Source organism: Eulemur rufifrons, chromosome 1 (genome assembly GCF_041146395.1).
Source record: "Eulemur rufifrons isolate Redbay chromosome 1, OSU_ERuf_1, whole genome shotgun sequence".
Taxonomy (NCBI): Eukaryota; Metazoa; Chordata; class Mammalia; order Primates; family Lemuridae; genus Eulemur; species Eulemur rufifrons.
The window spans coordinates 62,905,901-62,921,236 of record NC_090983.1 but is presented as its reverse complement, the minus strand read 5'-3'; the positions used below and the strand labels follow the sequence as shown (position 1 = coordinate 62,921,236).

The window sequence follows — 15,336 nt, the reverse complement described above, 5'->3', positions numbered from 1 at the left end:
ATCATATTTCATTATAGATGCTACTTACTTCTTGGGATAAGTCCTTTAGGCCAACCATTGGTGGAGGAGGGAGAACTTCAATCTTGCATATATTCTACTTAAACCTTAAATATAGATCTAAAATTCACCATTATTATGCTATACTTACAGCTGTGGCTGCTACAACTGCTGCTGCTCTTCTGGCAACTCCTGCTACTATATTCTATACATTAACCCCTACAATGTGCCAACTGCTAGGTATGTTCCGTACAACATCCAAGTTTTTATGATGGTCCCTCAAGGTTGGCATTAATTCCCTATGATCTTAGAGAGATTAAGTGGCCTGCCCAAGTTACAAAACTAGTAAGGATCCAAACCCAAGTATGTCTCATTCCATGTTATCCCTATAAAAACAAAGATATAAAGTAATACATCTATTAATAGTAAGTCTAATTAAATAGAACTGCGCAAACTGAAGAATGCAGAAAAAGTTTACAGTCATTTCAAATTAACTTCATAACTCTTAGCAGGAAATAAAATAATTTTTTTGTTTTTAGTTTATTGTTATGACTCATATAATTGTTAACAAGATTGTGTAAGTGAGCATTTTATTAGACTCAGGGTGAATGAACAATAGTTTTCTTACACGTTTTTTCCATTCCAGTTTTGAAATGTGAACTGCATTAAATTCAGGAAAGTGACGTTTGGATTTTGTCATGAATGACTGTACAGGATATCTGCTGAAGAGCTGGCAAAGGATGACTTCTAACCATGTGCAAAGGCACACATTTGAGAAAGGACCAGAGTGACCAGAAAAGACTGTATGTAGCAAGAGCATTTGGTAGAATATGTCAATAATACCCCAATAAGCAATTTACTTTGGACTTGGACAACACTAATATTTTATTCCTCTCCATTATTCTTCCCCATCAGCACTTATGTGTGTTTGAGTCAAGTCTCTTACTTCTTTTCTTTTCTTTTTTTAGAGAAGGGTCTCACTCTGTTGCCCAGGCTGGAATGCAGTGGTGCTATCATAGCTCACCACAGCCTCTAACTCCTGGGCTCAAGGGATCCTCCTGCCTCAGCCTCCCAAAGTACTCAAATTACTGGCATGAGCCACCTCCCTTGGCAAGTCTTTTACATCTTAAAATCAACAATGGCAAAGAGAAACACCAATCCTCCTTGGCTTTATGTTCAACTGAATTGAAAACAACACCAAAAACTTTGATTTCTCTAAGCATAACACTGTGCTGTAGGGACTATTCAATTGCAGAGAGGAAATTATTCACCTTATAGCATGTTTCACTTTCTACTGTTACTTGTGACATGTACTAATCATCCATTGGGAAACCATTTCTCCTCCCATGGTTGTGTTGCCTCAGTCAGTCAGTGCCTTATGTTTAAGACATTTGCACATACTCTAAATTACTTATTTAATTTCATGTCGTCTGAAATGATCTCAGCCTTTTGGGTTTTTGCTTCACATTTCTTATCCACAAGGTCTTCCTTGGTCTGTTGGCTCAGAAATGCTTGTTCTAAAATATCCTGACATTTACGGGCCTTTTGGATCTTCCTCAAGAAACATGACTCTAGCCAGTGTACCTGTTCTGTGAGATCCCTACAACGCCCTTTAACAGACATGAGCTACATTCAAATGTGTAATGTATTCAGCAGATATTTAGCCCACGGCTGCTATTACCACAGGGCACTGGACAAGGTCTTAAAATGAAAGCAGCCCGGGAGCCAGAAGCCTGGACTATGAGAATGCCTTAGTTGTAAGGGGCCTTTGATATCATTTAATCCAACCTCTCATTTTCCACGGGAGGAACCAGAGGTTGCTCAAAGTCACCCAACCAATTGAAGGTCTTATGGACACTGAAACTCGGCCGTTCTAACTCCCAGGTTGATGTCTACGTGTTATGAGCATATTCTGCAAGGGACCCTAAAATATGAGCATTAAACTGCTCAGTAACGATCACTTGAAATGTTACGATAACCACAGTGACTTTTGGAATGAAATATATGCATCATAGTTCAAGTTTTCAGGTACCATCACATTTAAGTTTCATACTATTTGAAACATGGATTTTAAAACTTTAAAGTAGAAATAACACTTTTTTAATTGAAAAAAGTTACTGGAAAACATAGATGAAAAAACCTGATATTTGTTGACACCTCAAAAACAGTCTACATATGTTACAGTAGTACATTTAGCTATTTTATGCATTTGGTTTCTTGCATAGTTTCCAAAACATTCTAGAAGACAGCAATACTTTAAATGGAGTCAGATGGAGTTTTAAAAAGTATTTTAAGAAAACCACCATCTTCTTTTGTCTTCTTACATACCCAAGAGATCTGATTGGTTAGTACTCATCTTTGCTTAGGTCTAATCAAGTAAAGGTTCACAATTACTGTAATGTGAATTCAATTAACATGGGTTCATCAAAGCCACAGAAGAATTTTCTTTTCATACCCTCCAACATTTTGTTTCTCCCTGGTCACAGGAGGTAACTGTTTCCAATGAGCAAACCATCTGCGAGACTTGGTAAGTGTTGGTTAAAATGGTCAATTGTGGTTTTTATCTCAATCATGTGGCTCTTTCGTGTCAAAAGAGGCTGCTCTTCTACTGGGAGAATGCTCTGTAGTGCAGACTTCTGGCCTGTGTTCATCTCCAGATGATAGTACTTCTTTCAGAAACATCGAAAATGCCACAGCCCCAGAAAGGTTACTCTTCTGCCTGGGCCTGGGAAAGGGCAGAGGCAGCCATTTTCTCTTTAGTCTCTAGTAACACCTCGTAGCCTCTGCTCCTTGTGAAATCCTGTGTGAACTCTGGACTGGAAGGTGAGCTGCTCTCCAGGGACACAGGTAATCTCGGAGGCATTAATATCTAGCCTGGATTTATCCACCACTCTGTCATTGGGTAGTTTTCCTGCATAGTGTTATGTTCATGGAAGAGAAGGCTGAGGAAGTAAAAAGCCTTAAACTACTCCAGGCCACTTTTCAATCATACCATGTTTTTATGGTGCTTCATGTTTTTTAAAGTGCTTTCCTATGGATACATACGTCATTTCATCACAGTCTGGGCAAGTGATGTGGGAGGCAGAATTCCAAGATGCCCCTAAGATTCCCACCTGCTGGTGTGATTCCTTGAATAATCAATCCCCTCACCCTGAGTGTGGGCAGGACCCATGGATATGATGGGACAGCCACTTCTGTGATTATAATTAAGCTATATAAGACTTTGTCTGAGCAGACTTGAGAGAGGGATTCTCCTGCTGGCCTTGAAGAATTAACTATCTGTGCTGGGAAAGGGCCTTGAGCAGGCCCCGTGGTAAGGTTGTTGCAAGAGCTGAGAACAATCTCCAGGGCACAGCCAGCAGGAAAACAGGCATCCCATTCAGACAGCTGCAAGGAGACAGACCCTGCCAACAATCTGAATGATCCTGGAAGTGGATTCTTCCCCCAGTGGCTCCAGATGAGAACACAGTCTGGCTGACATCTTGATTTTAGCTTTGGGAGACCCTGAGCAGAGGACCCTGCCCAGACTTCTGACCTATAGGACATGTGTTATAATAAATGGGTATTGTTTTAAGCCACTAAATATGTGGCAATTTTTTATGCAGCAATAGAAAATTAATAAAAAGCAAAGGCAGATAATATTTTAAACATTTCACAAATAAGGAGACTGGTTCAGAAAGATGAACTGATTTGCCTAATTTTATTCCAAAAATTAGGACAGAACTGTGACTGGTACCTTGGATTCTTATTTATATTCCAGCATTCTTTCCATAGGACTATAACGTTCCATGCTAATGAGCATCACTGGTAGATTTTCCTTACCCCTGACCACCAAAGATGGATAATTGAAAGCATAATATATTGTGTTCCTATAAAGGCTCAATACAGAGTCAAGCAATGATTTTATTAATTCTCCCATCAGTTCTGCAGCACAATAAAAACATTAATCAAAATCATATTAAATGTTAAATTGATAACATTTTAAAAGAATCTTGAATCAGATGCTAATCCTCATCACTAAACAAACAACATTCAGGGTAATCAAGAGCAGGAAATGTGATAGGCAATTCAACCCACTTTTTGTATTGCTTCTTTGTTGCATCATTTTTGAAAACCACTACAAAATGTCTTATTTGGAGACAAGGCAAATCTAAGCCTTTGTGTACCATCATTGTTCCCCAAGCCTGAAAAACAAAAGAGAGAGCAAGAGGAAAAATTAAATGCACATTCAAGTAAACATTCCTTTTAACCCAAGTAAAATGGGAGCCACAGCAATATACTCACTTGGCCACATTTGCAGATAATCTCGCCATTTGTTTGATAGTCGGAAAACTTCTTTTTCAGTGCTTTGTTTTCTCTCATAACGTAGAGTTCCCTAAAATTATCGAGGAGGAAGAAACATTACTGAGAATTGGCAAAATACCAACATGTGGCCCATGGTTGTTGGCCCTGAGTTTATCCCCATGCATGTATTATCCCACACCTCATGCCTTCCCTCCCTCTGGCTTCCCAGGGTCATCATGGCATATCAGGTGGATGTTCCCTTTCTACACACACCTCTTCAGGGGGATGTTGCCTTTTGTGACTTCTTTCAAGTCTGCTGGTTATTTTTACTCGATTTTACTTGTTCAAAAATTTGAGAATCAAATATGAGCATGCACAAATTAAATGTGCATTAGACCAAAATGGCTTTGGTTCTTATACTTCTCCTTTCCTAACCCAGCATAATTTATTTAAAAAATAGACATTTGCTATGAGAATATAATTGGAGGATTAAAGGAAGAGAAATTGTGGGAAAAAAGTCTTATTTGTACTATTTTGGAAGAACATTTACACTACATCCTGCTACATCTTTTGTAGAGATACTTAAAAATGGGTCTTTCTGGACTCACTTGAATTCTGGTGTCATATTGACATGATGCATCTTCTCAATTATGTGGATATCTTCCCCAGAACAGGCTGGCACACTGCAGTTTTTGCAAAGGAAAGTTATTAGCGATGGGTTTTCCTGGTAATGCTTTGCGATACTTCTCTTGGTTTTCATTTTCTGTTCCATTATACTTTGCATCTGTAATTCGCAAATCTGCATAGAGAAAGGAACAATTTATGGGTTTTTTTCACAGTTTCATTGAAGTAAGTCTCCTGAAATTTGGAAATCTTAGATAGTTGTGAAAATATACACTTTGCTCATGGCCTAGGAAATAAAAATGAGGCAATGGTTCCCAGAGAATTTATAATCGTCTCCTGTAATCATGGAAATGTAGAACCCTTAGTGTTCAAAAACCAGCCCATCCAATTTAGAAAAGTTCTATTTTGAGAAAGTCCTTAGCAATATTCAACAAAAAATATCTCTCCCTCTAGCACACGCACTAGTTTCAATTCTGTCACATGAAATAGGTTTAAACTTTCTTCCACATAGCTCTTTAAAGAACTGAACGCTGTTATTACCCATACTCTTCTCTAATTCATGGTAAGTACCCTTTAGCCTTTACTCATATGTTATAATTTTTAGACCCTTCACCATCAGCCAATGAAATGTAAGGCGGCGTTGGGTGGAATTTCCAGAAAGTCTCCTTAAAAATTAGATAGCTGGCATGTGTACCTTTTGCCCTTTCTGTCTTCTTACTTCCTGTGGAAGGATATGGCAACTGAAACTCTAAAAGGCATCTTTGACTTTAAGAATGAAAGCCTACTGCTATACGTGCAGAGAAGAGAGAGAGAGACTAGGCCAGGTTTCCTCATGACATCATGGAGCCTACACTGCCCAGATTCCTTATGTGACAGAACGTGCCTGTAAACCCTTGTATTCAAGGCTCTGTGACTAGCAGCACCACCTATTTCATACCAGAAACAAGCTAGTTAAGAGAAAGATGAAACCTGAAACAGGGATTAACTGGTGCTCACACCAACACAACTTCACAGTAGAAAAACCTGGTTCTTAAATAATTTACCTCCAAACTGACATATTTATATTAAATTATGAAAGAAGCCACTATTTTCTTAAGACTGAAGGGAAGTTTTCAGTAAAAGTAAATCATCAGTGCTGATGAACAAAGACGAATGGCCCATCTCCTTGGCTCCAGACTCTACCTTTTAAGCCTTTGTTTGGGGCAGCCACATATAGCATAGAAAAGAGAACAAAACCTTGCAAACCAACTTGGAGGCTATATAATAGATTAATCAGATAAGTACAAAGATTAATTTCCTATGTCAATTATAACAAAATAATAAATTGAAATATTCTTTTCCCTAAAAGTTTAATAAGGTTGTTCTTATAAGAAGTTTACAGTTCTGTGAGCTGATAAAAAGGTGATCTATAATGGGATCACATACATGCAGGCAATTAATAAATACCTAGGAGTCTGTTTTGCCTCCATCCATGAAAAAAACAAAGAAAAAAAAAAAGAAATATCTGTGAATGAGACAGAAACAAAATAAAACCAGTCATTGCATAGATATGTAATCAGGACATCAGAAGCTAAAACAATAGCTCTAAAATAGTAAAGGAATACGAAATAATTAGAGGGACAGGCAAAAAAAATCATAATAAATATATGGGAGGCACAGCTACAATCAACCTAAGTCCGTATAAAATGTAATAATGTAGAAAAACTTGTTGAATCAATGTTAGGGAAAATGTTTAAGATCCTCAACTTGCTCCTTGAATTCTGATTTGATTTTTAAGAAGCCCTCAGTTATGTACAAACTCTGTACATGACATGGAAAAAAGATTTTCTCTTATGTGTCGATTCTCACCATTTGTGAGTGTCTACCTAAAGACTGTGTTGAGAAGGTTCTCAAATCAGAAGAATGGAGACATCCTCCTAGTAGCTGTGACCCAGCAGCAGTGTTTGCTAGGGGCTTTGAACAGATTACTGGTGGCATGTATCCCACCTCATTGCCATTTCTGCTCTAAGTTCATCTACCTGGAGTATTTTTAGGAGGACAGATCTTTTAGCCAAAGGAGACCTAAAAAGATAGTCCATTCTGGGGCCCTGAAAGAAACCGTCTTATTCTAAAGATTTTCTGGAAAAATTTGACCCATAAACTCCAGAGATTGACCCAGAGTTTAGCCAAGACAACTAGTCTTAAAACATCAGTCTTTGTAAACATCTACTTGATTCATTCTCTTAGGCTATTAAATGTGAGGCAGTAACTTTCCAGTGGCATTATTTGGTGACAAAAGTTTAATTTGATACTCCAAAATGTTTGCTTTGCCTTATATTTAAAGGGGTTTTAAAATAAAAGTTGGTGTAGAAACCTGGCTAGGAAACCTTGGAGTTGGTAATAGCAATGCACACCAATTTGAAAGCCTCCCTTTCGTGAAACTCTATTTAGGGCAGAGCCAATTCCAATGTTAAGAAACTAACATTCACACCCATATGCAAGGGTGTGAATTTTCTTCTAAATGGATTGTTTGCTATTATAGTAGTTAAAGTCTTTAATTCAGTGGTATGGGGGATTTCCTGAAATACTGTAGAAATACATTCTTCCTTCACTGCCTTCCTTCACACAACTCAAATAACTCTGTGTTAGTAAACTGAGATGTAGCTAGATGACATATTATGCATTTTCTTATGATTCACATTCAGCCTCAGTGTCACTCCCTTTAGGAGACCTTCCTCAACCAACCATTCTAAAGTACCCATCTAGTGACTTGTTCCCCATCATCCTATACTAACCCTCCAGCATTTATCTCTATATGACGCACTTCTTGCTTCTTTATTTTTGTTCGTCATTTCTCTTCTCCAAACCTCCCCAGACACACACTGGAATATAAACTTCACGCAGCAGGAGTGTTATCTGTGTTATTTGACACCATGTTGGCTGTTCCCATAACATTGCCTGGCACACAGTAGGTATTTCATAAATACGTCTGGAATTAAAAAAACTGTGCCTGTACAAATGGATTGGATCAAAGCAAAATTACCATGTTGTGTTGAATGAGTAAGTTAGGCTCATCTTTCTGGATCAAGGCAGCCTAAATCTATATTATCAAAGTTTATGGTTGGTTTCCCTGGAACTAGCCATGGCTCCCTGACAATTTCTTGCCCACCATGGATTTTGATTCTTTGTATGTGAATGTGGACTAAGCACAGCTCATGAAACTGGAACTTACAATTCAGCACAATTTCTGTCTGCAGACAGCCACGGAGATACCAATGGCAACCACATGCAGCCCTTTTTAAAGGAAAACCAAATTCAGAGGTGGCCAGAAACAATACCTTATGAGCATACTCTTCTGGTTTCATATTTTGAACACGGTCTATAGCTTTATACATCATCTTCTCTCGGAAATGATTAACTGTCTCACGTTCAATAACTCCTGAACCACTGTGAGCAAGCACGACATAGGTGCTCTCATCAGCTCTGGCTCGACCGCGGGCCTAAGAATGTAAAAAGAGATCAAATACATGAAAGGTTATGACTTGCTACAAATTCTCCTGTTTTGGGCCTGGAACAATATTCATTGCTCATCATGGAATAATATTGGTTGTTGAGCATGCCAGCCTTCAAATAAGCTCTCTATTCTCAGTTAAGTTAGTTATTATCTATTCTTTGTAAGTCAGCTCTTTGGAACTGAAAATGTGCTTTAATACAGAAGCAATGTATTAGATTGATGGTGGTTATGGCCCCACACCAGCCTTCAAAGGCCTCAATAATATAACACCACCCTGTGCAGCCGTTCTGTCCCCAGAGCTTCTGTCTCAAACTGCAAGGACCACGATCAATGACTTGGACCCGGGCAGCCCTCCTGTCTGGTAGGAGGGTAGGAGGGATGAATGGGGAGGAGGATGTCTCTGATCTTGACATCAGGGTTGGAGGAGGGGAGGTCTGTTTCTGGCATCCCACATTGGATTTTCAGTACATTTTTCCATGAAAACATGTTCAGCATTGTGATAATTTTCTATAGGCCTCTTAATAAAGTGATGTTCGGGTACATTTTGAGTAATATAAACTTTTTTGGCCGGGCTCAGGAGCCTAACTATCAACAGCAACACTGCTCTCAAGGAAAAATGCATTCTAAGTAATAGACCGCTGACTTACACATCAACTCCTGAAACAAAATTACTTCCTAATTTGATGGCTATCTGGTTATCTTAGTCTTCTATAACTTGCCTTCTGCCCAAGGACACAATTTAATGTGTTAAAAAAAACTTTTAGTTAATTTTATAGGAAGAAGATTGCATCTATTAATCAGCATAACTTCTGTACATATGCCACAGAAAGTTATCATACAATAATACCATTAACATAGGTGGGTAAGAGAAAAGGTAAAATTTGAATGGAAACTGCGTCATGTCACTCTTTTTTTACTTCTGCATTTCTAAGTCCACCCTCATCCAACATTTTATTCCGAAACATTTTAAACAGACAGACAAGTTGAAAGAATAAAGGAGGAAAATGCAGAAACAGCAGGGCTCCCTAAGGTTGGGGCATGTTACTTTGTCAGACATCTGTGGGACAGTTTGCTCCAGATTCCTGGTCCAGCCGGGGGCTCACGGACATCTTAGGAATGAGAAGGTCTCTTTTGACTCTTAAATGGAGCCAGTGTCATGGTACTAGAAAGCCTTAGGACACAGGAATAACAACCAAGGAAGAGCTGTTGTTTAAAAATACAACAGGTATCTGGTTGTCGTACGAATAACAGCAATATCAAAGGGAGCTCTTTAAAATTGCTCTTTTAGCAGGAGAAGAGATATATTTTGAAAACTAAAGAGATGTTTTGTGTTGTTTTACTAAAAGAAAGCAATTAAAATAGGAACACAGAAATAAAAACTAACACATTAGGTAGAGGTTATTTGAATGTACCTGGACCATGGCTATTTCATTCGTGACGAGACCATAACGGATAACAACATTACACTCTTTGATATCCAGCCCTTCCTCTGCCACTGTGGTAGCGATAAGCAGATTTATTTTTCCAGTGCGAAATTTACTAATGACTTCTTTTTGTTCATTCTGTAGAAACATTTTTAATAAATTAAATTTTGTGATGCTAAACACATTAAAATCTTCTAATTAGGAGAAGAAATAATAAATTGCAACTGGTCAGTGTAAATCAAAGGATTAGATCATACATGGATTTGCTGCCATCTGTTTTTGGCATTGAACAAAGACATAATGGTGAGACAACATTTGATTTCCAATCTGGGATTACTACACAATAACAAAAATATTTCCATCTTCCAGTCTGGAGGTGGGAAGACTATCATTATGCCAAGCAAATAAATTGACGGGTGACTTGGGGAGAGGAAATGAAGAGCTGTCAGTTGAGAAGAGGATACCGCAAGGGGATGCTAAAATGGGCTTTTCTTTTCACTACATTAACTTCAGAATTTTTAATATGCAGAGAATAAGATGCAGTGATGCTTTTATAGATTGTTAAATTCTGAGTCACAGAGCAAATGCACACTGTGTAATGCAATAGGTCACTTTAAGAGTCATTCGAGCAAGGAAGTATGGAATATTCCTGAAAGGACCTGTGAGAAACTGAAAACCTTGGCTACCTCAGGGAGGGGAGCTGGAAGATGGAGGACAGTGGTCCTAACACTAAAGCTAATATAATAGAAACTGAAAAACAGGCTCCAAAATGAAAGAGTGTAGATATATCACTTGTAAGGATTAACACAGAGGCTGTGAGACCAAATTTCAGTTTTGTCTGCAAGCTTCCTGGAAGCTAAGGCAAAAAGGGAAACATATTAAGTAAACCAGCTCTCATCAAAAGAACGAAGCAAACTTGTTACCCAAGGAAAACAGAGCTTTCTCTGGCATTAGTTTCAGTGGCAACTCTAAGATGACTGAATGTAGAAGGTATAACGACAGTTACAGTGAACAATTTCAAGAATTTTTTTTTTTTCAGCAAACACTAAAACAGATTTCATTTGCTCCATTAGCCCAAATGATGATGACCATAACAGAATTGAAATATCCCCTAGTCCAGCAAGATTCCGGGTCAATATGACCCTAGCCTTCAGAAGAATATTTTATTCTAACAACACATCATTATTTCATGGACATTTGTAATGTCTACAAGTGCCTTTTTTTCTCTCCGACACAATAAGTAGTATAATGACAACAAAACAAAACAAAAAACTTTAAAAAGAACAGAAAACCTCTCAGAATCCAAAATCTCTAACACATCAAGTTCTTTAATTTTTCCTTCCAGGTCTCATTCTATGCAAACATATTTTGCATAGTTCTAATTATAATGCACACATTTCTGTGGGGGCTTGATTTTTCCACTTTATATTATATTGCAACGATTTCTCTACTTTGTTATTAAGTTTAAATGTTGCTTATTTTTACTGTTGCTCATTTTCATTGTTACTCAACTCAGAAAGTTCTTCCACATATGAGGGAAAAAACAATGACTCCTAAATCAAATACCACAGATTAGATTGCTATTAAACGCAAATTTTATTTCAAAAACAAATGTATTAGTCTGCAAATGTATTTGTGGATGGTGAGAGAATTGACGAAAAAGACTAAAAACAACTTGAGAAGAGTAATAACAGCATAAGAAAAGTCCAAAAGGTTGTTTATACCTGTGTCATAGGCTTGAACTCACTGCTGTGTCCAGCTCCAATTAGATGGTGGGCTTTGACTCCTACTTCTGCAAATTTTTCATTCTCAGTAATCCACTGGGAAAGGGCAAATGCGCTCTGTCGTGTTTTGGTGAAGATTATTCCTCGTGCTGATCCCTCAGTCCTCGTATATTGTTCCATTATGGTGTTTCTTAACTTGGTCAACTTTTCATTTTCATGTTCTGGGTTTTTAGCCAGCTTTTTCAACATTCTTTTGTTTTCTTTAAGAAATAATTATAGTGGATCTGTTAATTAGCTTGATTCAGCCATTCTACAATGTATGCATGTATCAAAACATGATTTTGTACACCAAAAATACATATAATTTTTGCATCAATCAAAAAGAGTAATGTTTAAAAAATATTTAAAAAGAAATAATTAGTCTAAGTTAGTAAAATATACAAATAATTACACTAGAAGACTTTATGTAATGACGCACTGAGATGTGGCTCATCCACAGTTAATCTTGTGTTATATCTAATAATCAGGATGGTTTAATAAATAAATTCATTGCAATTGTCTTGACAATAAAACTGAATGACCAAATGATCGGTTGTGATCATACAACTCTCAGCTAATCTGGTCACATCAATTAGAAGTAGCCCCAATCTGTGTGGGATTTCTTCTTTCAAAATGATATTTCTCCTTATGGAGAGCTTATGAGAGGCAGTTAGTTCATGTCACAAAGGTAAATGCACGACATCAACTCATGTTACTTTGAATCTTACCAAAAAATAAAGTCATGAGAAATCTATCTGTCTCATCAAGTTTCAAAGGTTTCTTTAAATCATTCCCATCTTCAGCACCATCACAAACATCATCGTCACTACTCTCATCACTCTCATCTTCTTGGACTGCAAGCTTCTTTTCTTTTACATCGTTATAGAAAGTGTCAAGGTGATTGTATGCATCAATCATTCGGATTGTATCATTAATTTGTAGGGCCTCACTGTACTTCCTCAAATGTTCTGCACAAACACGGTCTTTGCGGTTTCCTTCTCTTGCAGCTATGAAAAAATATATTACGTTAGTAATGAGCGTACAAAACTTGTGTTGTGGACTAGAGCATATTTACGATACTGACTTCAAAGTCGGCTTCGCCTTGGTTCTGAAATGGGCAGGTTAAGGTTCAAAATGTGCCATGAGCTCTACAAGGGGGCAAGTGTTCCCACTCCTAGACTTGCTACATGAGCCCTGCCTCAGCAAGAACATGTGCCTGACGCATGGAGGAATGGCATGGAAATATATTAGTTGAGTTTGGCTTTGGAGACAGAGCTGTTAATATTTATCTTAATACTTTAAATACACAATAAATGAAAGACTCTGGAGATAAAAAGTTGGATGAATTGGAACCTCTTTCTTTAGATAAACAATTAAGGGCGTGTTTATGCTTGTCATAACAGGAACACAGAAATTCTATTTGATAGTACATTTGCTTTCAGTTTCCTTGGGAATATGTGATATAGTCTTCTGAAATTGTGTATAAACTGTTAGGTTAAAACCCAAATTACCTTTTTTTTCCATCTGGATGACCCATTGTTCATAGGATTGAGTTCCGAAATCTGACATTGGATTCATTTGGCAGTAAGTTTGAATACTTGTCATGATTTCTAGAAGTTTCTCTTTAAATGGATCCTAAAAACAAAGTATATACTTATTCTTACATATTTATATTGTTAAAGAAATAACATTACCTTTGTTAAAATAATTTCCATCTTACAATAAATTTGATTCAGAATCGTTGTCTAAAGTTTAGTTAATGTCTGATCACTTCTTTGTACATTTATTTTGGTCAGCTTCTCTTACCTCTGTCATCAAGCCACAACCACACCAACAGTACCAAAGTAGCCAAAGTAAAGTTCATGAATGCTATAAACTTTAAATGTTGAGAGTAATTAAAAAAAATATCGAATTAATGTCAATTATTTAGAAGGTCTACAATTTAAATTAAGAAACATTCCCCTTTGATTAACTGGTTTCAATATTATTTCTACCAAAATAAAAAGTTGAAGTAGAGTATGAAAAAAGCCAGACACAAAAGAGTGCATGCCATATGATTCCATTCATACAAGGTCCAAAATCAGTCAAAACTCATTTTGGATTTTAGAAGTTAGGATACTAGTTCCCCATGGGGCGTGCTAACTGGAAGGGGGAATTAGGGGCTTGGGAGGTACTGGTAATGTTCTGTCTCTTGATCTGGGTTTTGGTTACACAGGTGCATTAAGTTTATGAAAATTCAGAAATCAATACATTCATGAATTTTCACTTTTCTATACGTGTTATACTTCAATAAAAAGTATATCAGGCCGGGCGCAGTGGCTCATGCCTGTAATCCTAGCACTCTGGGAGGCTGAGGTGGGTGGATCGCTCAAGGTCAGGAGTTCGAGACCAGCCTGAGCAAGAGTGAGACCCCGTCTCTACTAAAAATAGAAAGAAATTATCTGGCCAACTAAAATATATATAGAAAAAATTAGCCTGGCATGGTGGTGCATGCCTGTAGTCCCAGCTACCCAGGAGGCTGAGGCAGGAGGATCGATTAAGCCCAGGAGTTTGAGGTTGCTGTGAGCTAGGCTGACTCCATGGCACTGTAGCCCGGGCAACAGAGTGAGACTCTGTCTCAAAAAAAAAAAAAAAAAAAGTATATCAAAAAGTTAAGTTCAAAAGAAGTCAAGTTCTTTTTTTAAAAATAACCTGAGACGTAGTTTTTTGTTTTTTTTTTAACAATTATGAGTAGAAATATGCATTTAAACTTATCAGATAAAACTAAGTAATAAAAAAGTGAAAGTAAATAAGCATATTCAAACATGCTAGTGCAGCTGGAATAGCTAGTAGTCTTTTTTAGAATTTCAAAAAAAAAAAAGATCTATGGGAGGTTGTTCACTAACACTGGTTTAGTGCCTACTACATTTCAAACACTGTATTATCTACTGTGGATATCTCATATCATTTAATCCTAGCAACCTTATTTTCAATGGCATTATTAAGTACATGTGGCTAAAATTTACCACGCTTTCTAAATTTTACAAACGTATTGACATAATTTACTGGTTATGTCCAAATTGACTCTCAGTTGATTTTTATAATCAGTGAAAATATTCATCAGAAAAATATCATTAAAGTAAATATTTCACTTTTTTACTATGTCAGTGTTTTCCTGAGAAAGTAAATATGCAAATATGCAAATTAGGTAGAATTCCCATTATCACTGCCAACGGTAATTTGATAGTAACAAAATGGCTCTGTGGAATGTCAGAAAACCAATCCTGGAATTCACAAAGAAATTTAAAAAGGATAAAATGAACTGTCATAATCTCTCTAGTTTAGCTATACAACCCTAGCACCCCATCACTCTCACTCTTCAGTGGTTCATATGTAGCCAAACAATTACAGAGCTATTCTTCTTATAAGTTAGAAAACTAAAAGAAGAATGAGGAGAGAATTCACTGTAGTGCTTTGCTGCCTAATATAAAAAAAAAAAAAAAACCTGTAACTTTTTTGCCCAAATTTTAAAATAATATTGTTCAGATGGTAAGTATAAAATAACATTTACCATCTTTCAATTGAGTATGGTATTGCCGATAAAATATTAATACATATGAAACGTTAAGCACATACTTCTCTGGTGTCATCTGCGATTGCAAACTTCTTGCATGGCTCCTTTATATGGTCTTTGAGTTGATCAAGATTTTCTTTCACGGTTTTAATAGTAGATGCATCAAGATTGGCACATATCTGGAAAAGAGTCATTTTT

The 15,336-nt window shown here is 37.1% G+C and overlaps 1 protein-coding gene across 1 annotated transcript in view; it reads right to left on the bottom strand.

Annotated features, from left to right (window-relative positions):
• Positions 1-3,732: 3,732 nt before the first annotated feature.
• Positions 3,733-15,336, bottom strand: part of IFIH1 (interferon induced with helicase C domain 1) — a 49,063-nt gene continuing 37,459 nt past the window's right edge. The window contains exons 8-16 of the mRNA XM_069472015.1: positions 15,201-15,317; positions 13,097-13,220; positions 12,314-12,592; positions 11,547-11,806; positions 9,811-9,960; positions 8,223-8,384; positions 4,890-5,080; positions 4,282-4,372; positions 3,733-4,181 (exon numbers count right to left, since the gene is read on the bottom strand). Coding sequence (XP_069328116.1) covers positions 4,002-4,181; positions 4,282-4,372; positions 4,890-5,080; positions 8,223-8,384; positions 9,811-9,960; positions 11,547-11,806; positions 12,314-12,592; positions 13,097-13,220; positions 15,201-15,317 — 1,554 coding nt within the window. The 3' untranslated portion in view covers positions 3,733-4,001. The remainder of the gene's footprint in view (positions 4,182-4,281; positions 4,373-4,889; positions 5,081-8,222; positions 8,385-9,810; positions 9,961-11,546; positions 11,807-12,313; positions 12,593-13,096; positions 13,221-15,200; positions 15,318-15,336) is intronic.